The sequence below is a fragment of the Rhinoraja longicauda genome, chromosome 28 (genome assembly GCF_053455715.1).
Source record: "Rhinoraja longicauda isolate Sanriku21f chromosome 28, sRhiLon1.1, whole genome shotgun sequence".
Classification (NCBI taxonomy): Eukaryota; Metazoa; Chordata; class Chondrichthyes; order Rajiformes; family Arhynchobatidae; genus Rhinoraja; species Rhinoraja longicauda.
In genome coordinates, this window is record NC_135980.1 from 23,581,873 (window position 1) to 23,606,228 (window position 24,356).

Here is a 24,356-nt window from a genome sequence, read left to right on the forward strand (position 1 = left end):
AACTTCTGCCATTTTCAGGCATGGCGTTCCAGATCACGGCGGCACGGTAGCGCAGCGGTAGAGTTGCTGCTTTACAGCGAATGCAGCGCCGGAGACTCAGGTTCGATCCTGACTACGGGTGCTGCACTGTAAGGAGTTTGTACGTTCTCCCCGTGACCTGCGTGGGTTTTCTCCGAGATCTTCGGTTTCCTCCCACACTCCAAAGATGTACAGGTATGTAGGTTAATTGGCTGGGTAAATGTAAAAAAAAAATTGTCCCTAGTGGGTGTAGGATAGTGTTAATGTACGGGGATCACTGGGCGGCACGGACTTGGAGGGCCGAAAAGGCCTGTTTCCGGCTGTAGATATATGATATGATATGATAACCCACCTCATTCAAAACGAAAACCTCTCCTCATCTCACCATGGTTACCAACAACATCCCCAGGCCAGGCTGACCCCTCCCTACATCACTGACCCAGTGCTGCCACCAGGATAACGGGCCTTCAAGGCCAAGATAAGACCCAATATTTTTAAGAACTTGATACTTGACAAGGTACAAGATGGCGCCGGAAAAGATGTCAACTCTTTGTGTACTGCCTCAGAAGACATCCACTGTTATTATAACACTGTAATCGTTGCACGTTTTTACTTATGTATGATTGTGCTTATATCTTGTATGATTTTACTGGATTGTGTGCAAAACAGAGCATTTCACCGCATCTACATAGATGTGACAATAAAGTGACCATTTTGCCCCTGGAAATAGCCACTATGAAAACACATCATAACTTTGACGTCGTCTATCAGATCTCCCCTTAACCCTTTCTGTTCCAACAGTGATTTTTTTTTTAGAAATGCAGCGTGGAAACAGGCCCCTCGGCCCATCGTGTCCACGCTGACCAACAATCTCCCGTACACTAGTTTTATCCTACACACGAGGGACGATTTACAGAAGCCAATTATCCTACAAAGATGGACGTCCTTGGGACGTGGGAGGAAACCAGAGCACCCAGGGAAACATGCAAACTCCATACAGACAGAGCTTGAGGTCAGAATCGAACCCTGGTCTCTGGCGCTGCAAGGCAGCAACTCTACCGCTGTACCACTGTGCCGCCCAATATTCGTAGCAATCATTCTGGAGCAATAGGAAAAATAAGTTTGTATAATATACACACTTCCTTTTGCAGCCTCTGAACATCCCGAAACAATGTAGTGCCAATTAAGTGCTTTTGATGTGTGGCCACCGACGTGTTGATGGAAAAGTAACAGCCAATTTGTGAAAGGCAAGCTCGAAGAAACAGCAATTAATTACTAGATGATCAGTTTTAGTGGCTGTTGGTTCAGGGAAATATAGGCAAAGGCATGAATTAAAAATAACTGCTGATACCAATAATAGGAATGAAAGAAAAAACGCTGGAAACACTCAGGAGGTCAGGCAGCATCTGTGAAAAGAGAACCAGTGAGCATTACAGGTGTAGGTCTCTCTCGTCAGATGCTGCCTGACCTGCTGAGTGTTTCCAGTAGTTTTATGTTTTCACTTATTATTGGTAAAGGCATCAACCTCTTAGTGCTTGGGACCTGTTACATCCACTTGAGAATTAATGCAAAATCCTTGGCTCAGTTACAAAGCACAACGTTATTCCCTCAGAGACAGAGCCAGCTTACCCTGACGTGAATTTTATGCCATCCGCTACTTATGTCGGGTTCCGTTTGGAGGGGGAGAGGGAGAGGGAGAGGGGGGGAGGGAGAGGGAGAGGGAGAGGGCGAGAGGGCGGGAGGGCGAGGGGGAGGGGGGAGGGGCAGACGGAGGGGGAGGCGGAGGGGGAGGGGGAGAGGGGGAGGGGCAGACGGAGGGGCAGACGGAGGGGGAGGCGGAGGGGGAGGGGGGGAAGCGGAGGGGGAGGGGGAGAGGGGGAGGGGGAGAGGGAGAGATAAAAATAAACACAAATGAGGCTATGGACGTGTACATCAACATATAAAATAGAATAGTGCAGGCATGCAGAGATACAATAGCCAGGTCAGGTCCAGAGGACAAAGCCCCAATTTTATACACAAGCAGAATCACAGAGAATACTGGAGCATCAATTAGGAGTTTTTGCTCAGGTCCCTGGAGTGGGACTTGAACCCGCAACCTCCTGATTCAGAGACAAGGGGGCTACCAACTCAGCCACGGACTTTCTTTCCACTTCCTACATTGCAGCCATGATTACTCTTCAGAAATGTGCCTAATTGGTTGTAAACCACAATGGAACCCTCAAAGGATCTGAAAAAGTCATATTAATCTATATCTTTCCTTGAATGTGTGTGGTATGGTCAACCACTCGATGGATCAATGGTTCTTTATTATCACATGTACCGAGGTACAGTGAAATCCTTTTTTTTTGCTTACAGTTCAGCAAAGTATTACCATACATAAGCCCGATCTTACATTAAGTACAAAGTGCATGGAAATAGTCCACCGAGACAATATACAAGAGTCACCACGTCCTGGCGCCATTTTCAAAGTCCAAGTTGCTTTAAGTGCAGCTGGCCGTCGGGGCCTGTTGCCCTGGCAACGTTGCAATGTCGGCCTGGCCAAGTCAAGGTGTACGTGTCCTCCTCTGCTGCTTCGAAGAGGGGCAGCGAACTATAAGACCAGAGGGAGGAATATAGATTGAAAGGGACAGAGGGGAAGGGTGAGGAGGAGGGGGGGGGGATGGAAGAGGGACAGATAGTGGGAGAAATGGGTGCACACCAGAGGATGTGGAGAAGAGAGAAGGGGTGGGGGAGTCCTCAGTTACAGCTCTGTCAGATGATAACCTTGAAGAAGGCACCAATGTGTCTGGACTTTCTCATAAGTTTAAAGAGGTTCGAAATGTCACCGAATACTCTAGTAAACATCTACAGTAGGAAATACCCGACTGGTTGCATCCAGCCCTGGCACGGCGATGCCAACACACAAGAATGCAGGAGGCTGCAGGTAGTGGTGGACTCGGCCCACCCTCCACTCCATCGAAAGCATCTACCCAAGGCGCTGCTTCAAGGAGGAGGCATCTCATCAAGGATTCTGAAGATGAGGCCTCGACCTGAAGTGTCCCGATTCCTTTTCTCCAGTGATGTTGTCTGACCCACTGAGTTACTCCACCGTTTCGTGTCTATTTTCGGTTTAAACCAGCATCTGCAGTTCCTTCCTACACAAGGATTCCCACCATCTGGGCCATGCCCTCTTCTCCCTACTGCCATCGGGTGCAGAAGCCTGAAGTCCCACCACACCAGGTTCAGGAACAGCTACTATCCTACAACCATCAGGTCTTGAACCTACCTACACAACCGGTCACGGAGGTGCAGCGGTAGAGCCACTACCTTGCAGCGAATGCAGCGCCGGAGACCCGGGTTCGATCCCGACTACGGGTGTTGTCTGTTCGGAGTTTGTACTTTCTCCCCGTGACCTGCGTGGGTTTTCTCCGAGATCTTCGATTTCCTCCCACACTCCAAAGACATACAGGTTTGTAGGTTAATTGGCTTGGTAAATGTAAAAAATGTCCCTAGTGGGTGTAGGATAGTGTCAATATGCGGGGATCGCTGGTCGACACGGACCCGGTGGGCCGAAGGGCCTGTTTCCGCACTCTATCTCTAAACTAAACTAAACCCCAATCTTAGCCACGGTACACTACAAACCACCTCTTGCACTATCATGGACTTGTTTTCTGATTGCATTTTGTATTAATCTCCAGTTTTTTTGGACAGTCTTTCCTTTTCACTGTCTTGCTGAATTTGTGTGTAAATTATGTGTGGAATAGATCAGGTAAATACGCAGAGTCTTTTGACCAGTGTAAGGGAATCAAGAACCAGAGGACACACTGGAGGTTTATGGTGAGCAGGGTAAGATTTAAGGGGAACCTGAGGGGTAATTTTGTTTATACAAAAGGTGGCGGATGCATAGAACAAGCTGTCGGAGGAGGTGGTTGAGGCAGATACTATCCCAATGTTTAAAAAACAGGTTAGACAGGTACATGGATAGGACAGGTTGGGAGGGATATGGACCAAAGGCGGGATTAGTTTAGATGGGGCATGTTGGTCAGCATGGACAAGTTGGGCCGAAGGGCCTGTTTCCACGCTGTATGACTCTAATTATGGATAATTTATGTCTAATTTGTGTTTTCTCTGTGTTGTCTGAATCTATGTGGCTGTAATGCTATGGCAAGCAACATTTTCATTGTACCTGTACCTCACCATACTTGTGCATGTGACAACAAATTCCACTTGACTTGAATAATAAAACTCCCTCTGACACCACAGTACACCTTATCCATCTTAAACGAGCATTCTGGCTTTGGCCTGTTGCCATGGAGGCAGTGCTGCGTGTAATGGCAGTTCAACCTGACACATAAATCACCAAAAGCAAGATGATGCAGACGCCAAACATTTGACATTGGGAAGGAGGCATGCAAATACTCAGCAGGTCAGGCAGCAACCTCAGTGGGAGAAACAGGGGGCAGAAGGAACTGCAGTCGCTGGAATTTTGAGTGAAAGGCAAAGTGCTGGAGTGACTCAACGGCATGACTGGAAGGAATGGACAGGTGACGTTTCGGGTCTGGACCTTTCTGTGGTGATGGTGCAGAGCTAGTGTTTCAGATGCGATGTGACATGATACGATACGAGAGAACTTTATTTATCCCAGGAGGGAAGTTGATCTGCCAACAGTCATAAAAACACAAAATACATGAAACATGAAATTAAAGTGACGAGTGGAAAGGATTGGGGGAATTGCAAAGATTGGAGAGGGGGTGGGGGGGGGGTGGGGCTCAGTCAACCCCACGACAGAAGGGGGAGGAGTTGTAAAGTTTGATAGCCACAGGGAAGAAGGATCTCCTGTGGCGTTCGGTCCTGCATCTTGGTGGAACCAAGACCAATGTCTTCTCCTTAGAATCGGGAGAAGTTATTTTAGATTTAGAGATACAGCGCGGAAACAGGCCCTTCGGCCCACCGAGTCCGCGCCGCCCAGCGATCCCCGCACATTAACACTATCCTACACACACTAGGGACAATTTTTACATTTACCCAGTCAATTAACCTACATACCTGTGCGTCTTTGGAGTGTGGGAGGAAACCGAAGATCTCGGAGAAAACCCACGCAGGTCACGGGGAGAACGTACAAACTCCGTACAGACGGCGCCCGTAGTCAGGATCGAACCCGAGTCTCCGGCGCTGCATTCGCTGTAAGGCAGCAACTCTACCGCTGCGCCACCGTGCCGCACCTCATGGATTTCAAAAGTTCCAAAATTGATGGAGAAAAAGGTCACCTTCCCTTTTTATTGTCTCGTCTTCCCTTCCTTAGTTTCCCTCCAATTTACACCCATTTTTTTTCCTCCGCCTTTATTGCCAGATCTGTTGAGCATTTCCCACATTTTGTTTCATTCCAGGTGCTGCCACTTGGACTTCACCAACAGACCCTTTCACCCAGCACAGGGTTACGAGGAGATTTGTCAAATGAGCTATCAGATGGGTTTGAGGGGGGACTTTTGATGGAGTAAGTGAGGAAAGGCTGTTTACGAAGAAGCCAGATGACAAAGGTCTTCTTAATCTTGCAACATGAAAAGGTGTTGAAACCTGGATGAAAGGAAAACGAGAAGCCAAATTGCATCACCCGTCGATCGTACTTTCTTCTAAAAGGGGTTGGCAGTAATTTACATGATTTTGAGCAAATCTCTGTGTTTATTTTTATCTGTGGCATTTGTGAAGGAGACTTTCTTGTTCAAATAGTCGGTGAAGACGACATCACGAGAACAAATTTTGGGTCAGTTTGCTGGGTCAAATAACTAGGAGTTGTTCGATGCAGCAAATTGAAGAAAACTAATCATCAGCAAACGCACCCATTAACCCCCTGATGGTCACCAATTGCATCATGTATATTAACCTATTCAATCATATCTGTTAAACAGCCCATCGTCATTAACTTCCCCGGGCACATTGCTCCCAGTGCAGTCACCAGGACTCGTGTTTAAAGAATAGCGCACCGCATTTCTAGGTTATAAAAGAACGCTAAATGAAATCAATCCTGTAATTGTTTTCTTCTGCGTCTTGTCTCTGGGAACACTGGTCGTTTGGCGACTGGTCGTTTGGAAACTGGAACCCAAGAGCTCGGTTCTTGGGTCATATACCTCCACGGCATGCCGTAATGAAGTGAGCTCGCTCCTAGATCGGTCGCACTGGGACCCGGCGAGAAAAAAGAACGTTTACTTTGGCTCATCAGGCATTTTTCAGGACACTTCAAGGCCTTCACATGCAATTGAGTCGCTCTGGAGTGTGTTTACTGCAAAAGTGAACGTGGCACACAGCTGGCACACAGCCAGCAAACGATTAGCAGCAATCACTTTCCCTGCTCCTGATGAAAGAGTTTACAAGCTGACATGTTGGCTATTCTGCTTCTCTCTCCACGGATGCTGCCTGACCTAAATCTTTCATTGAGACTGAGATGGTATATGAGTTTCAGACTCTCGGTCTGAAGAAGGGTCTCGGCCCGAAACGTCGCCGATTCCTTTTCTCCAGAAATGCTGTCTGACCCGCTGAGCTTTTTCCAGCTTTTTGGTGTCCATCAGCGGTTTAAACCAGCATCTGCAGTTCCTTCCTGCACACTAAATGTTCCATTGTCATTTCACTTTTAGCACCTTTGATCCGATCATATACCTCACTGTGATTCACCAGAATGGAATCAAGCAAAACGTGCCACATCAGGATATGTTCTCTCAGTCGACCTGTGGCTTTGACAAAGAGAATCATTCTATGGTGGTTACGGACTGAGAGGGAGAGAGTGAGGGAGAGAAGGAGGGAGAGAAGGAGGGAGAGGAGGGAGAGAAGGAGGGAGAGAAAGAGGGAGAGAGGGAGGGGGAGAGGAAGGGGGAGACTTTCAGGATACAGGCTCTTCGGCCCACTTCGAGTCCATGCCAACCAGCGGTCACCATGTACACTAGCACTCTCCCACACATTAGGAAGAACAATTTAGAATTTTTACCAAAACCCAATTAACCTCCAGACCTGTACGTCATTGGAGCGTTGGAGCACCTGGAAAAAAATCCACATGGTCACAGGGAGAACGGACAAACTCTGTACAGACAGCACCCGTAGTCGGGATCAAACCCGCGTCTCTGGCGCAGTAAGGCAGCGAGTCTGCCGCTGGGAGAGGGGCGGATAGAGGGAGGGAAAGAGGGAGAGGCGTTTGGTTGGCAGGTGAGTGGACAAGGGTCACAATTCCCCCTTCTGCTCACCTTATCTCTTTGCCTCACAGATATTTGTCTTCTTCCCATCTCTAGTCTTTGTCATCCCCGTCTGCAAATCAACCCCTCCCCTCACCTGTCACTTGCCAGGCTTTGTCCCGCCTCCACATCTCGCAGTTTTCCCAACTACAATCAGTCTGACGAAGGGTCCAGACCCATAAACATCACCATGTTCTCCAGAAATGCTGCCTGACCTGCTGAGGCACTTTGTGTCTTTTATTTTTAGCATAATCTGCTCTTACCTCAGACTCTGTTGCGATGCCTTCAGCTGTTTGGTTGCCTCCTGAGGGGCTCACAGACAGAGCAGAGCATTGGAGCACAGTCATTAAGTGACTGCATCTGAACAATATGATCTAGGCTTCCCACCATCGACTCCATCCACGCTTCATGCTGCCTCGGAAAAGCAGCCAACACAACCAAAGATAGACACAAAGTGCTGGAGTAACTCAGCGGGACAGGCAGCATCTCTGGAGAGAAGGGATGGGCGACGTTTCGGGTCGAGACCCTTCTTCAGACTTAAACATAATCAAAGACTTCTCCCACCCTGGTCATTCCTTCTTCTTCCTGCTCATGGCCAGCGGAAGATACAGAAGCCTGAAAGCACCCACCACCGGACTCAGGAACAGCTTCTTCCCCTCTGCTGTCAGGCGTTTGAATGATCCAAGGCTCTGTCAGATTCACCTCCACCCCATTGTGGACATTGGACTCTTGTCTATGGAACTGATGCACGCCAATACAGAGAACTGTATTCTGCACCCTTTGCCTTTGCTCCATTGTACATGAGATTGACTTGATTGTACGCATGTATGGTGTATGTACATCTACATATGTATATTGACTTGATTGTACGTATGTATGGTATGTATGTATGTACGTATGTATGGTATATCTGATCTAGCATTGAAAACAAAGCTATTCGCGGTCTTGATGCACGTGATAATAATAGACCTGAACAAAGCCTTTGGAAATGAGGAAGGGAGGGAGGAAGAAGAAAGAAAAAAAAAAACGGGCCTGTAATTTCAAGATGTTTTCACTTTGATGCAGTAATGCTATTAAAATAGGTCTCCACTGTTAGACAACAATCATTATTCATCATCTATTAACCAATCTGCTCAGAGTGATCTGCATCAGATTCGGATTAATTTATGATATACACCAGAGTGCAATGAAATTCCTTGTTCGCATGAAGCTCACAGAGTAAACAGTGCACAGACAGTAATGATAAATGCAACAATAAACACAATGAGCACAAAAGTGCAGAATGAGTGCACGATTGTAGTCCAATCATAATATTTTTAAATACCGGAATAACCGAATAAGATGGAGTTAAGAACAAGAATACATGGCCACACCTCCAGTGCAAGGAGGTGTAAGAGGGTTTATCGCTTCAGGGCTCAGATGGGCACAGAAGCTCGTCCACAGCCAACAATAGACCATTGTGGGCTCCACCTTTCCTTGATCATCGTTACAGTTTGCATATCTTTCGTTCATTTGTTCTATATCTCCCTACATCACCATCAATATCCATCATCCCTCTTTCCCCTGACTCACAGTCTGAAGAAGGGTCTCGACCCCAAAATGTCACTGATTGCTTTTCTCCAGAGATGCTGCCTGACCCGCTGAATTGTTCCAGATTTTTGCGTCTATCCTCAGGTAGTTCTTAAGTCTGGCAGCCTTGGCTGCCATGCTCCCTTATCTTCCCCCAGGAGGCTATATGAGGGAAATAGGAATGGTCACGGCATCCTCGGAGATATTTCCAGCCTTCCTGGGGCAACGCTCCGTGAAGGTGGATTGTGTGGAAGGAAGTGAACACTCTCTGCAGGTTTAGGCGGCCAAGAGCAGAGCAGTTTCCACACTAGGCCAAGATGCATCCCATCAGAGCATGTTCTCCAGTGCATCCCACACGATTCTCTCATGGAGGTTCTCATGATGACGCTTCATGATTCTCTCATGAGGTTCGAGAGAATCGTCATGAACAGGCTGATTCTGCTCAGACGCCGAGAAAAGGTAAACATGCAAATGCATTTTCTTGCTCACCCCATCAATGTGAAGAGACCAGGTTAGGTTGTTGGTGATACATACACCTAGCAATTTGAGGCTGCTGATTGTCCTACAATAGCTCTGTTGATGGGGACAGGGTTGTGTTCTCAGGGTTGTGTTCTCAGGTCAACAACCGACTCTTTCTTCTTGCTGATATAACAGTATAACAGTATAACAGTATAACAAAACTTTATTGTCATTCGGTATAAATACCGAACGAAATTTCAGCAGTCACAAGACACAGGACACACGACCCCAACACAAACATCCATCACAGTGACTCCAAACACCCCCTTACTGTGATGGAGGCAACAAAACTTCCCCTCTCTTCCCCCCGCACCCACGGACAGGCAGCTCGACCCCTACCGAGGCAACCGACACGTACAGCCCCCGCAATTTGAGTGGTACAGCGTGGAAATAGGCCCTTCGGCCCAACTTGCCCACGCCGACAAAACACGTCTCATCCACACTAGTCCCACCTCCTGCGTTTGACCCATATCACTCTAAACTGACCCATCCATGTACCATGGATCTATAATTGTAAGAAAATAACTGCAGATGCTGGTACAAATCGAAGGTATTTATTCACAAAATGCTGGAGTAACTCAGCAGGTCAGGCAGCATCTCGGGAGAGAAGGAATGGGTGACGTTTCGGGTTGAGAAACGTCGCCCATTCCTTCTCTCCTGAGATGCTGCCTGACCTGCTGAGTTACTCCAGCATTTTGTGAATAAATACTATGGATCTATAATTGGTTCTTAAACGTTGACATTAAGGGCTAGGTTGTTGTCCTGACACCATGACTCAAGATTCTCCATCTCCTCCCTGTACTTCATCTCATCGTTGTTGTTGATCCGGCCGACTACAGTGGTACCATCATTGAATTTAAAGATCAAGCTGGCGTATGTGGCAACACAAACAATAGAGCAAGGGACTGAGCACACAGCACTGAGGGGCGGGCGTCTGAGGAGGTGAGGGTCGGCGTGAAGGAAATCATGACCAATTCTAACCAACTGTGGTCTGCAGGTCAGGAAGTCCAGAAGCCAGTTGCACATGGAGACCCCAAGGCCAAGATGCAGAGGTTTAGTGATGAGCTCATTTGCTATGATGGTTTGAAGGCTGAGATGTATTTAACGAATGGCACCCTGGCACATGTGTTCCTATTGTTAAGAATGCTCTAGCTTGTCCAGTCCATAAAAGGACTGGACAAGCTAGATGCAGGAAAAATGTTCCCAATGTTGGGCGAGTCCAGAAGCAGGGGCCACAGTCTTAGAATAAAGGGGAGGCCATTTAAAACTGAGGTGAGAAGGAACTTTTTCGCCCAGAGAGTTGTGAATTTGTGGAATTCTCTGCCACAGAGGGCAGTGGAGGCCAAATCACTGGATGGATTTAAGAAAGAGTTAGATAGAGCTCATGGGGCTAGCGGAATCAAAGGATATGGGGAGAAGGCATGCACGGGTTATTGATTGTGGATGATCAGCCATGATCACAATGAATGGCGGTGCTGGCTCGAAGGGCCGAATGGCCTCCTCCTGCACCTATTTTCTATGTTTCTAGAGCTGCATGTAGTGTAAGCAAGATGGCATCTATCGTAGACCTATAATTCCTGCACACAGATTGCAAGGGAGCTAGATTCACTGGAAGACTGGTGCACATGTGGGCCATTAGCAGTCTTTCAAAGCACTTCCTTGTGGTCACAGTTAGAGCTTACTGCGTGGTTTATTTGAGACAGATCACTTTGTTTTTCTTGGGGACAGGAATGACGAAGGCTTCCTGAAAGCAGATGAGGAATTGTACTCAATTCCCCAATCCGACAAAGGTAAGCATGCCACATGCCGTCTTTACCACTCAGAGTTGCTGGTGTTGCTACCGTTCGGAACCCAATGACTTTCAGGGAGGGGGACCCGGAGAGGGACCGTCGAGAATGTCGGGCCTGCGATCAAGTGCAGCGGGAAGCCCAATTTGCCACTGCGAGAAGATAGGCGGTTCAATGAACTTTCTATAACTTTGTTGGCGCCAGAAATGTGACGATTCTTTTGTGTGCGATCAAGGTGAGGTCGGCCGTATGATTTTACTGGGTTTAGTTTAGTTTAGTTTAGAGATACAGCGCGGAAACAGGCCCTTCGGCCCACCGAGTCCGTACCGACCAGCGATCCCCGCACATTAACACTAGGGGCAACTTATATTTTTATACCATGCCAATTAACCTACAAACCTGTACGTCTTTGGAGTGTGGGAGGAAACCAGAGCACCCGTAGAAAACCCATGCAGTTCAGGATGTTATACGTCTCCTGTTTTATTTTTATACTGTCCTTGACCAAGTGGGCCAGTTCCAAAAGCGAGTCTGAAGAAGGGTCTCGACCCGGAACGTCACCCATTCCTTCTCTCCTGAGATGCTGCCTGACCCGCTGAGTTACTCCAGCATTTTGTGAATAAATACCCAGGATCACTTGAAGGTGGGCAGGAGATGTTGAAAGACTTCAAAAGGAAAATCAGGCTCCCCGACACATTGCCATCAATTCTGGGCTTCACATCCCAGTGAAGAATGGCAAGTCTTTGAAGAGGATGCAAGATTTACTAGCATGGTACCAAGGAGGCTTAATGGCAAGGCTAGATAGTGTGAGCTTAAAAGAGCGCTTGTCAAAAAAAAAAGAGGTTGAATAGAGATGTTCAAGATCTTGAAGGATTTTGCAACAGTCAATAAACAAAAAGCAGAATAAATCAGTAAGTGGTGCACATATCTTTAAGGTGAGTGGCACAGAATCGAAGTCGGCATGAGGGAGATTTTTCTTTTTTCCCGGCAAGAAGCTGGTTTGGAAAGCGTTGCCAAAGGGCGGTGGAAGGAGACTGACAAGCAACTTTCAGAAGAAAATGGAATACATATTCATGCATTTAGGCTTGCAGGGGGCATTGTCAGCACTGCCAAAGAGGGAATGCACTGCATAGTGGATGTGATGGGGCTCCTTCAGCACTACAACACCATTCTGTGGATGACTGGATTAGAACATAAAACAGTGCAGTGCAGGAAACGGGCCCTTCGGCCCGCAATGTCCATGCCGAACATGATGCCCAGCTCATATTTCGCTTGGGCAGTTTACAGCCCAGTGGTATGAACATCGACTTCTCCAACTTTAGATAGTTCCTCTGTCCCACCCTCCCCCTCCTCCTTCTTCCCAGATCTCCCTCTATCTTCCTGTCTCCACCAATATCCTTCCTTTGTCCCGCCCCCCTGACATCAGTCTGAAGAAGGGTCTCGACCCGAAACGTCACCCATTCCTTCTCTCCCGAGATGCTGCCTGACCTGCTGAGTTACTCCAGCATTTTGTGAATAAATACCTTCGATTTGTACCAGCATCTGCAGTTATTTTCTTATACTATGATGCCCAGCTGAACTGATCTCATCTATTTGCACATGATCCCTATCCCTCTATTCCCTGCACTTCCACGTGCCTATCTAAGATTGCATCGTATGGGAGGCGCATTCCCAATCTCGTGGTACCCCTGTACAATGACAATAAAGATATATTGTATTGTATTAAATGCCACTATCGTATGTGCTTCCACCACCATCCCTGGCAGTGTATTCCAGGCCTCCATCACTCTCAGTGTAAAAACACTTGCCTGGTATATCTCCATTAAACTTTCCCCCTCTCACCTTATAGCTCCGACCTCTAGTGTTAGACATTTCCCACCCTGGGGGGAAAAAAAGGTTCTGACTGTCTACCCTATCTATGCCTCTCATCATTTTTTATATACATCCGTCAAGTCTCCCCTCAACCTCCGTCGATCCAGAGAAAAGAATCCAAGTCTATACAACCTCTCCCTGGGCCTGAAACCCTCTAATCCAGGCAGCATTCTGGTAAACCTCCTCCACCCCCTCACCAAACCTGCCTCATCTTTCCTGCAACGTGTTACAGCAGACCTAAATATTCTCCCTGATCTCATGCACAAAGCACAAAGAAAAGCCGCAGCTCTCTGCTTCCAAATTATGGTTTCATCCATTTTAATGTTAATGGAACAGAATTTCATGTCGGCCATTTCCAGTGTGCGTGTTCAAATGTTGCCCTGTCATTTACAGCGCCGCTATCTGAGTGTTTAGAATTATTCTCTTCCTCGAAAAGCACAGACAAGTTGAATACATATCACAGCACAAGTCCCTCATTTGTGCAAATCTAAGAACAGCAGTAGCTGCAGCATCTATTGTAATTAGGCATCTGTTTAATCCACACTGAAGTCAATCAGCCTACAAAATAGGGATTGTAAGAATCTACATTACACTAAGATTCTGTAAATACCACGACAATAATGTAATTAGGAAATGTTGTACACGTTCAGACCTAAACTACAGTCAGTTCACCACAAGGCAGTTTTAAGCTTATGGTTTCGGCAAGCCCTGTTATTTTTCATTTATTACTCCATTAATGAGAAGCCAATAAACAACAAGAACATCATTTTTGAAAATATCCTTAATGATTATTGAGCTGTCTGATGCTTCTGGGCTCAATAAAGGACTCGCTTAAAGGTCTTAATGCTCATTGCTTGTGCAAGGAAAGAAAGAATTTGTGGAGAAAAAAAACATGATATTTCTGAAGGTAGAGCCTTCCAAATGCTTCACAGCTCAATGGAAAATGGTTCTCAGACTTGTCCCAAAATAGCACTGCCTTCAAATAAAGGAAATCAGCTTTTAATTCCACTGGGATAAAGGGATGTAAAGGCTCCTGGACTTGTTTATCTGTGAGGAGTAATCAGTCGGCCACGTGAGGCTGAGTCATGGGCACCACAATCTGTCAACAGACTGCAGGCTCAGTCATGCCCGCATTGCCTAGCGACAGCTGTTGGGGCGCAGTGTGGGCGCCAGCTAAACATGCGTACCTGATCCCGGCAGAACAGCGAGGCATCAAAGCCCGCCCCCCGCCCTCCCAATCCCCTCCTCCGCACTGCCAGCGATAAACCCGTCCCGGTTTTTAAACTGCCCGACCTTTAACGAGGCTTCTCCGGAGCATAAATTTCACCCAGGCAACCGCACGTTTGAGACATGTCATTATCCTCTGCGCAAGGCATATTTTCGTCAAGAGTCTTCTGCTGGCGTCGAGGTCGAGATCGAGCTGCTGGACTGGCGATTAAATGCGGCACAAAGCGCCGGCGTAGCTCAGCGGGCCAGGCGGCATTTCTGGAGACCGCGGTCAGGTGACGTTTCGGGTCTGGACCCTTCTTCATACCAGCCCCTTTGACTGTGGCCAGACAGACGACCCCAGACCCTCGTCTCCCAAACAAAAATGATTCCAACTGATTAAATATACTGCCTCAGCAATCCACTGACTTGATCTCTATTATTTGGAAAAGCTAATTCAAAGCAGAATACTAATCGAAAAAGCCATTCCTCTCTTAGAAAGCAACACCTTCCAGTTTTTTTTTTATTGTTTCATTCCTCTCTTCAAAATGTGGTAAAGATAATTGAGTGTTTATTTTTATCTGGTGACATCATGGTGCTGAAAATCAACAAAAAAAACTGCAGGTGCTGGAAATCTAAAATAAAAACGGAAAATGCTGGAAATACTCAAAGGGTCAGGCTGCCTCTGTGGGAAGAGGAAAATATTTAATGTTTCAGGTCAAATACATTTCACCAGTTGCTGTTGCGACCATTGGGGTTGGATCTGATGGGTCCACAAACTGATTAAAAGGCTTTGCACATCTCATTATAGAGTCATAGAGTGATACAGTGTGGAAACAGGCCCTTCGGCCCAACTTGCCCACACCGGCCAACATGTCTCAGCTACACTAGTCCCACCTGCCTGCAGTTGGTCCATAACCCTCCAAACTTGTCCTAATCATGTACCTGTCTAACTGTTTCTTAAACATTGGGATGGTCCCAGCTCTCAACTACCTCCTCTGGCAGCTTGTTCCATACCCCACCTCCCTTTGTGTGAAAGATTCTTATTAAATCTTTTCCTGTTCACCCTGAACCTATGTCCTTTGGTCCTCGATTCCCCTACTCTGGGCAAGAGATTCTGTGCAGCTAAAGGTGCAGATCTGGAAATTCTACCGCACCAAAAAACCCTACCCTCCATCGGCGCTACAGCAAGGCAGTAGCAATTATTTAACTCGTTGGCTTCCTTATTTCACATTTCAGCTCCACCCAGGACCTTTGGAAACTTCAGCAGTGCTGCCCATTATTTTGAAGAGAGGTCCCAACCCAAAACATCACCATTCCATGCCCTCCAGAGATGTTGCCTGACCCACTGAGTTACTCCAGCACTGAGTGTCGTTGCACTCAAGAATCCTGCACCTTGACTGACGCTGTGCCACCTGTGAGTTGGGCCAGGGGTGAGTTGGGTGGCGGTGAAGAGAGATGGTCAGCGTGGTATGTAGATGACCGGGCTGGTGCAGTCGCTGGGAAGTGAGGCAAGGATGGAGATACATTGTGCCCTATGCAATGCACGGTGGAAGAGGCAGCAGTGGCCCTTGCTTCAAAAGGCTGTGGGCAGAGGAAGACATCAGGGGCTTTTGCTGTGATGGTTGATTGAGATGGGGAAACTGGCCGAGACTTCAGAGGCAATAATCTGATGGGGGAGAGGTGGAATAAGAGCAGGACTGTAAAAAGGTTATGGATAACAACAGGGAAGATGTTTTCATTGGAAACTATTGTACAAAGTCTTCCAAGAAAATTTAGAGAGGTGCATAGATAGGATAGGTTTAGAGAGAAATGAGCCAAACGCAGGCAGATGGGACTGGTGTAGATGGGGCATGTTGGTCGGCCTGGGAAAGTTGGGCCGAAGGGCCTGTTTCCATGCTGTATGGCTCCACTGTCTGATTCCTTCTCACTGGGCTCTTGTCCATTCAGGCTCAGAACAGAGGGAAGGGTTTCATGTGGTGATCACCGGGTCGTCAGCACGTAACACTAATGTGATATATTTTCCGCAAACCCTCAAATACGAGTTAAGTGACTGAGAGCTTGAAGGAGGTTCCCCATTCTATACTCACAATGATGATTACATCCACCTTAATGAAAACTAATCACTAACAGGGGATTAGTCACTAATGGGATAGGGGAATCAAGAACTAGAGGGCGCAATTTTGAAGTGAGAGGATGTGGGTATATAGAACAAGCTGCCGGAAGAAGTGGTCGAGGCAGATACAATAGCAACATTTATCAAGACATTTGGACAGGAACATGGAAGGGAAAGGATTAGAGTGATATGGCCCAAATGGGGGCTCGCTTAAAGATGGGGCATCTTGGCGGGCATGGGCAGGTTGGGCACAAGGTCCTGTTTTCATCCTGCATGACTCCATGGCTTTCTAATACCCAAAATACTGTAGCAACATTATAAACATAGCACAAAAAGTAAGGAAATTTGTGTTTGGTAGATTATTTCTTTGTTGTAACAATGCTTCTTGGCAATAAATCTTATACCGTTGGAAAGCCTGTTTATTTCCCTTTTAAATGGTGCCACATTTGTAAGGAACATGCATTTGTGGGATGAGCAGCAGAGCTGAGTATGTGGGTTGCACCCATGAAAAATCTGCCAAATCTTCTCTGCCAATGCCAAACAGCTTATTCTGCCATTGACTCTTGTTCGGTGTTGTTTGGTGGATTGGATGATTGAAGTCTGAAGAAACAAGACATATTGGTAATTTAACAATTTATTCATTTAATAAACAGGAGCCTCAGTAGCGTGTGGAAGAACCATACACAGCCACAACAGCCTGGCATCTCCTCCTCATGCTGGTCACCAGCCTGGTCACACACTGTTGTGGGATGGCATCCCATTCTTCAACCAGCATTTGTCGCAAGTCAGCCAACGTGGTTGTGTTGGTCACTCTGGCACGAACGGCACGCCCAAGCTGTTCCCACAAGTGTTCAATGGGGTTGAGGTCAGGACTGCTGGCAGGCCATTCCATCCTCTCCACTCCCAAATTCTGGAGGTAGTCTCTGAGAAACCCTGCTCTGTGGGGGCGAGCATTGGCATCTTGGAGGATAGAGTTCGGTCCCAGACTGTGGAGATATGGGATTGCCACTGGTTGCAGAATCTCATCTCGATATCTCTCTGCATTGAGATTGCCTCCAATGATGACAAGCCTCGTTTTTCCAGTGAGGGAGATGCCGCCCCACACCATCACACTGCCTCCACCAAAAGATGTTACTCTATCGGTGCAGCAATCAGCATAACGTTCTCCGCATCTTCTCCACACTTTGACCCTATGATCCAACTGCCGTAGGCAGAATCTGGACTCATCGCTGAACATAACGTTCCTCCACATGTTCAGGTTCCAGTGCACGTGTTGCCGACACCAGCGCAAACGGGCCTGACGGTGAAGGGCAGTCATGGCAGGCCTCCTGGCAGCTCTATGAGACCGGAGATCGGCTGCGTGCTGTCTGTTCCGAATTGTCTGGGCAGAGAGCTGTCGGCCATATCGTCCTGCAAACCTTGACTGCAAATCTGTAGAAGACAGCCTACGGTTCCTAAGTGCTGACAGGGTGAGGAAACGGTCTTCTTCGGGTGTCGTCTTCTTGGGACGCCCACTTCGCGGCCTGTCTCTGACATCCCCCGTTATATGGAACTTGGCCTTCACTTTGGAGATGGTACTAGGGCTCACTCCAAATAATGCCGCAACTTGGTTTTGCGGAACACCAGCTTGAAGTTGCCCTATCGCACGGGCCCTATCCAGATCAGTCAAACGTGGCATGCCGATTCTTGGAGCAGACACCTACTGACCACTGTAGCAGGGTCCATGCTCACAGATGCTGCCTTGATTGACACCTGATTGTCAGCACCTGGTGGTACCAGAAGCTCAAAACAAGAGTCAATAGCAACAGCAGAATAAGCTGTTTGGCATTGGCAGAGATTTGGCAAATTTTTCATGGGCGCAACCCATATATTCAGCTCTGCTGCTCATCCCACAAATGCATGTTCCTTACAAATGTGGCACCATTTAAAAGGGGAATAAACAGGCTTTCCAACGGTATAAGATTTATTGCCAAGAAGCATTGTTACAATAAAGAAATAATCTACCAAACACAAATCTCCTTACTTTTTGTGCTATGTTTAGTTGTTTCTTGATTTTTAAATTGGCATCATTTTTAAACCTCTCCATTTAATCCTCGAATTCCCTACATCTGAAACGTTCCCTGCCGCATCAGTCTCTGAGTTGCTGTGGTCCTACCCTCCTGGCATATCATATCATATCATATCATATATATACAGCCGGAAACAGGCCTTTTCGGCCCTCCAAGTCCGTGCCGCCCAGCGATCCCCGCACATTAACACTATCCTACACCCACTAGGGACAATTTTTACATTTACCCAGCCAATTAACCTACATACCTGTACGTCTTTGGAGTGTGGGAGGAAACCGAAGATCTCGGAGAAAACCCACGCAGGTCACGGGGAGAACGTACAAACTCCTTACAGTGCAGCACCCGTAGTCAGGATCGAACCTGAGTCTCCGGCGCTGCATTCGCTGTAAAGCAGCAACTCTACCGCTGCGCCACCGCGCCATCTTGCATGCTCTCAATTCTTTGCCACTGGCAGCGATGATCTAGGTCAACCTGAGGCAGGATTTCTCCCTCTCTGCTTCCACATGTCTCTTTCCTCAATGTTGACATTCCTTAAATCCTGTGTCTTTGACAAGCCTTTCGGCCATCTGTCGCATTATCTTCATGTCTATTATCTAAACTCTGTTTAATACTCACTCGTTCAAATTCATGGTGTAGTTTTGCTTTATCAAGGGCACACTTTGTTTGGGCATCTCTAACAGAACCAGCGCGGCGGCACAGTGATGCAGCGGTAGAGTTGCTGCTTTACAGGGTTGGATCCTGACCACAGGTGCTGCCTTCACGGAGTGCGCACGTGCTTCCTGTGACCGTGTGGATTTTCAACAGGTGCTCCGGTTTCCTCCTACACTACAAAGACGTACCGTTTGAAGATTAATTGGCTTCGGTAAAAATAGTAAATTGTCCCTAGTGCGTAAAATTGTGCGAGTGTACAGAGTGATCGCTGGTCGGCGCGGAATCGGTGGGCCGAAGGGCCTTTTTTCCATGCTGTATCTTTAAAGTCCCGCAAGTCCAAATCCCAAGTTGTCTTCTGGAAGGATAGGCTAACTCACAAATGTAACAGGAGCGTTAGGGGAATGGAGGTATAGAGATGTCACTTTTGGGTGCATGAATTTCTGTGCCCTTGTCTATAGGATTTCATGCAAAATTAACTTGTATCGCTTGTCATTGTGAACACGGCAGGCGTACAAAATAGACTAGAATCGTTCTAGCCCAGAAGATAATATAATAGATTTTGTGTCAGCGTAATAAAGAATAAGCAAGCTCAGTGCAAATCTTCGGATGCTGATTCTTTTTAGAATTACTCCATGTGTGTTCCTTATCTGCAAAGTTCTGCCACAGTTCACTTGAATTGAATTGAATTGAATACATTTATTGGTCAAGTATGTACACATAAAAAGAATTTACCTCGGTGCTTTGCTCACAAGTAACAACACCACTTACAGTAAATAATTACGAATAAAACAAAAAACATTAAAAATAAAACATTACATGTATAGTTTAAATGCTTTTGGTAAAAATAGTAAATTGCTTCTTGCTTTCTTCCTAGTGTACTTGTGTGTGATGCAGATCAAGGTTCTGCCTTCATATTTCTAAGATGCTCTTCCAAAATTCCGCTTAAATTCGGTCAATTCCATGCACACCAAAGCCAATGAACAAAACAGCATCCAAAATCAGGAGATTGACCCTGCTTATGGGGTGGTCCATTGAAAGACAGCTCACTGACTAGCAGCTTGGGTCTCCCCCACTCTAGGTGGACCACCATGTGAGCAGCAGACCACTGTTGGGTTCTAGGAGGTGAGGGAGGAGAATGGGTTGGGAAGGAACAGCCCAGGCTGGGCACGTGTCCAATGCCCTGTGATACCAGGAGGGACGTTTTTGCTCCTTCTGACTCTGCACCAAGTTCAGATTTTAAAAAAACAAAAGACGAAACCGGAGCATCTAACTCTTCAATTATCGACCGACTGCAAACACACCTCATAATTTTCAATGAAGTGAACCAAAATTTTTCCACTCGGGACAAGCTGAGACGTGGAGAAGGAATCACAAAGCAGACATATCAATGATTGTCCACCAAGACCACCCAAGACGACTTGCATCAAATACTGCGGCGTCGTTAACTTGGTCAAAAGTCCCGAGACACTTTGCCAACTACCTTTCGGACTAAGTCTGACCCGAAGTCACATGTTGGGACAGATGAACGAGAGACTTGGTTGCAGAGATAGGTTTTAAGGACAGACGAAGAGTTCAAGAAGGAAATTCTAGAACTTACAATCTAAGCAGCTGAAACCATACAATGTTCACACGCACACATTATATTTTCCAATTCTCCTGCTGCAGTTTCACAGGACAACTGTTATCTCTGGCTAGACGTGAACAGCAGGACAAGGGTTGTAAGTGGATAGCATGCATTCACCTCTTGTTATTCCACTGTTTCTCGTCCCAGTACACCAATAACCAAGCCACTGATACACTGAATTGACTTCTTCTTGGGTTCCAAGGTGGTTAAATCTATTGGGAAACCTGATACACAGCAGTTAACTGTCCGAAGGAAAACTGACAAAGGCTTGCAGCTCCTTCCCGCTGCACAGAACTTCACAAATAACAAGCCATTCAGAGAGGCAAAGACCTGCCCTGTAGCATGTGAATGTCATGTCAAATATAGCAAAGGTGTCCGCAACTTTACGAAGGCGCAAAATACAAGTTATCTGTTTGTTTTAACTGGTTTGGGTGAAGCATTGGCTGGGGGAAGGAATGAAACGCCACCCAGGACAATCAGGAATGTTACCTGAAGGATCCTTTAAAATCTATCAGGACAGACAAGGCCTTGATTTAGAAACATAGAAAATTGGTGCAGGAGTAGGCCATTCGGCCCTTTGAGCCAGCACCGCCATTCAATACGATCATGGCTGATCATCCAGAATCATCTATGTTTCCATGTTTCTATGCAATCTGCTCAGGCATCCCCATGGAAGATTTTTGGACACGTTAGGCAAGTCTAATGTATCTGGTGACTGGTGTGGATGTATTCAAGAGAGAGTTAGATCTAGGTCTTAAAGGCTAACGGAAGCAAGGGATTATGGGGAGAAAGCAGGAACAGGGTACTGGTTCTGGATGATCAGCCATGATCATATTGAATGGCGGCGCTGGCTCGAAGGGCTGAATGGCCTAACCCTGCACCTATTTTCTATGTTTCTATGTCTGCCCGTAAGGTACAATTGCGAGTTCTTTGTTCCGCGTAAGCTTTGTACCAGCACAGGGAGGTAGAGCCAGCCCATCTCAGACCAAGGGCTGGAATTGGAAAAAGTACTTCAAACAAGTGCAAAGGCCGGCCACTACAGTTTTGTGAGCATTGTCTAAGTTACACCCAAATTGGTCGCATTGAAAACCCGCAATGTTAATAGAAAGCAAAAATAGCTGGCCACGTAAACGGCCCTCTCATCATAATCTCCCGCAGTTACCCAGACAAAAATGATCCCGGAGGGGCACCTACTTTATATTAATTACATTGGAGGCGCCAGGAAAGCACATCTTCGAGCCACACTCAATTGTAAATAAGCAGTGGCTTTGCTTCAGGTCTGTCAAGCCCCTTGCCGTGTAACAAAAGCAATCAGAATCCCGTTTTTATCTGCCAAAACAAATAACATAAAAGCCTCACTTACCCCAGGTAGTGTCTTCTGCTCATGCAATGCATTCTGTGCCTTGATAGCTGATTCTCTTGCGCAGTACGTAAGGAAGGCGCAGCCTAGAGGAAAACATAGATATATACCGTGTGAAAAGAAATCAAATCCCACTGAAATTACTTTCCAACAGGTAAATGATTGCAATATACTCAGGAAGAGATATGAATAGAACAGGTGACAAAGCTAATGGGCTAGATGGTGTGGCCTCATATCCTCCTTAACAACCCCCAATATCTTCACCTCAAATCATCGAGAGAAGTAAAAACACCACGAGGGGAATTTCAAGAAACGCAAATTTCACACCCAACTTCAAGGAAATTATCAACCCCAAAAATGTGTGTTTCTAAAAACAGCCAGTGTTATGGAGAGAAGGCAGGAGAGTGGCATTGTCGGTTCAAGGAACTGCAGATGCTGGAATCTTGAGCTAACCCCAAAGTGCTGGAGTAATTTAGTGGGTCGGGCAGCACCTGCGAACGGAATCTATACGTGACGGATCGTTGGGTCCCTTTTTCAATCACAGAGTACGAAGAAGGGTCCCAACCTGAAACGCTACTTATCCTTTTCCTCCAGAGATGCTGCCTGACCCGCTGGGTTACTCCAGCACTTTTGTAGTTTCGCTCAACTATAACGTAACTGAATAGCTGAGTGGGCTCAAGAAGCCAAGTGGCCCACTTCTACTCCTGTTTCTTATGTTAGCATCTTTGACATAGCAAAACAGCCCAAGGCACATGACAAGAATGTTACGTGACAAAATTTGTCGAAAGAGCTGGGCGTTACAGAGGCTCAATAAATTGCAGAAGCCTATGAAATACGTTTATGCTTTTTTTTCTCTCTCTCTCTCTCTCCCCCCCTCTCTCTCCCTCCCCCCTCTCTCTCTCCCCCCCTCTTTCTCTCCCCCTCTCCCTCTCCCGCTCTCCCTCTCTCCCTAATTTATACAGAACAGATTGCTGAACAGAATCTGGGGCAAATTATCTCCACGTATTGACACTTTGGTTTCAGTTGGTGTAACGCAGAAGAATTCCAAAGATTGAACATTTTATTCATTTGAAGAAATATTAGTTGACTCCGGACTTTTATTTCATAGATTTGCCTGCATCATCTGGAATATTGCATCTCCCGGGATCTTAAAGCAATCCATGGAAGCATCTTCCACTCCCAGGATGATGTAACTGATTCTCATGCCTATTAGGTAATAGCTTTCCTTGGCTCAATAGTGGCATAAGCATTTCATGAGGTTAACTCCACCTAATCATAATTGGCACCTCAGTGCAGTGCTGAGGGAACACTTCCCTGTGGGCTGCCATCTTGCTGATTAAAAAGTTCACGGTAGTCATGTCTCAAGTGGGCAAAATTAACTCAAGGAAGAAAAGAAGAGTTGTCCTGGCCAATTCCCATCACTCCATTGAGAAATGAAACAGATAATCCACCTAATTCATCGTTGTTCTTGAGATCTCAGATTAATACACTTTGTGACAGCACGCTGCAATGTGGTGTGTCGGCATCTCTAAAATGGTAAACGCCATTATTTTGTTTTACGGCCACATGATTTGTATTTAGTTTCAGTTTTATTTAGTTCAGTTCAGAGATGTAGGCGCGGAAATAGCCCCTTCGGCTCACCGAGTCCGCACTGACTAGCGATCCCCGCACATTAACACACGCGAGGGCCAATTTTACATTTACACCAAGCCGATTAACCTACAAACCTGTACGTCTTTGGAATGTGGGGGGAAACCGGAGATCTTGGAGAAAACCCACGCAGGTCACGAGGGGAAGGTATAAACTCCGTACAGACAAGCACCCGTAGTCAGGATCGAACCCGGGTGTCTGGCGCTGCAAGGCCGTAGCTCTACCGCTGCGCCACCATGCCATCCCGTATGTACATTAATCCAATGTATGTACCGGCACCTTTCTGTCTACGAAAATAAGGAAGCGTTAACTATAATTAATTCACAGTGTCCACAGTGGATTTGAACCACTGCCTCCAGATCACTAGTGAGCCCCTCTAGATTAATCTACCCGTGTCCTGTGGTTCTTGGTTCCCCTACTCTAGGGGTAAAAGACTGTGCATTTACCCTATCAATTCCTCTCATGATCTTATTCAAGAGATTCAAGATTCAAGATAGCTTTAGTTGTCATCCAAATTGGACGAAATTCAGTCACCCACAGTCCAACAACAAAAGCATTAAAATAGGCATTAAAATTACACAACCCCAAAAACACACAAAAAAAAGAAACATCCATCAAAGAAACATCCATCACAGTGAGTCTCCTCCAGTCCTCTCCTCACTGTGATGGAAGGCCACAATGTCTTTTCCCTTCTCCTGCCGTCCTCTCCCACAGTCAGGCTG

General features: G+C 46.7%; 1 protein-coding gene across 5 annotated transcripts in view; it reads right to left on the minus strand.

Moving 5' to 3' along the window:
- The window catches only part of LOC144607148 (CUGBP Elav-like family member 4), a 426,038-nt gene that overhangs the window by 366,489 nt on the left and 35,193 nt on the right, over positions 1-24,356 (minus strand). For all 5 annotated transcript variants that reach the window (XM_078423785.1, XM_078423782.1, XM_078423784.1 and 2 more), the window contains exon 2: positions 21,988-22,070. In XM_078423785.1, coding sequence (XP_078279911.1) covers positions 21,988-22,070 — 83 coding nt within the window. The remainder of the gene's footprint in view (positions 1-21,987; positions 22,071-24,356) is intronic.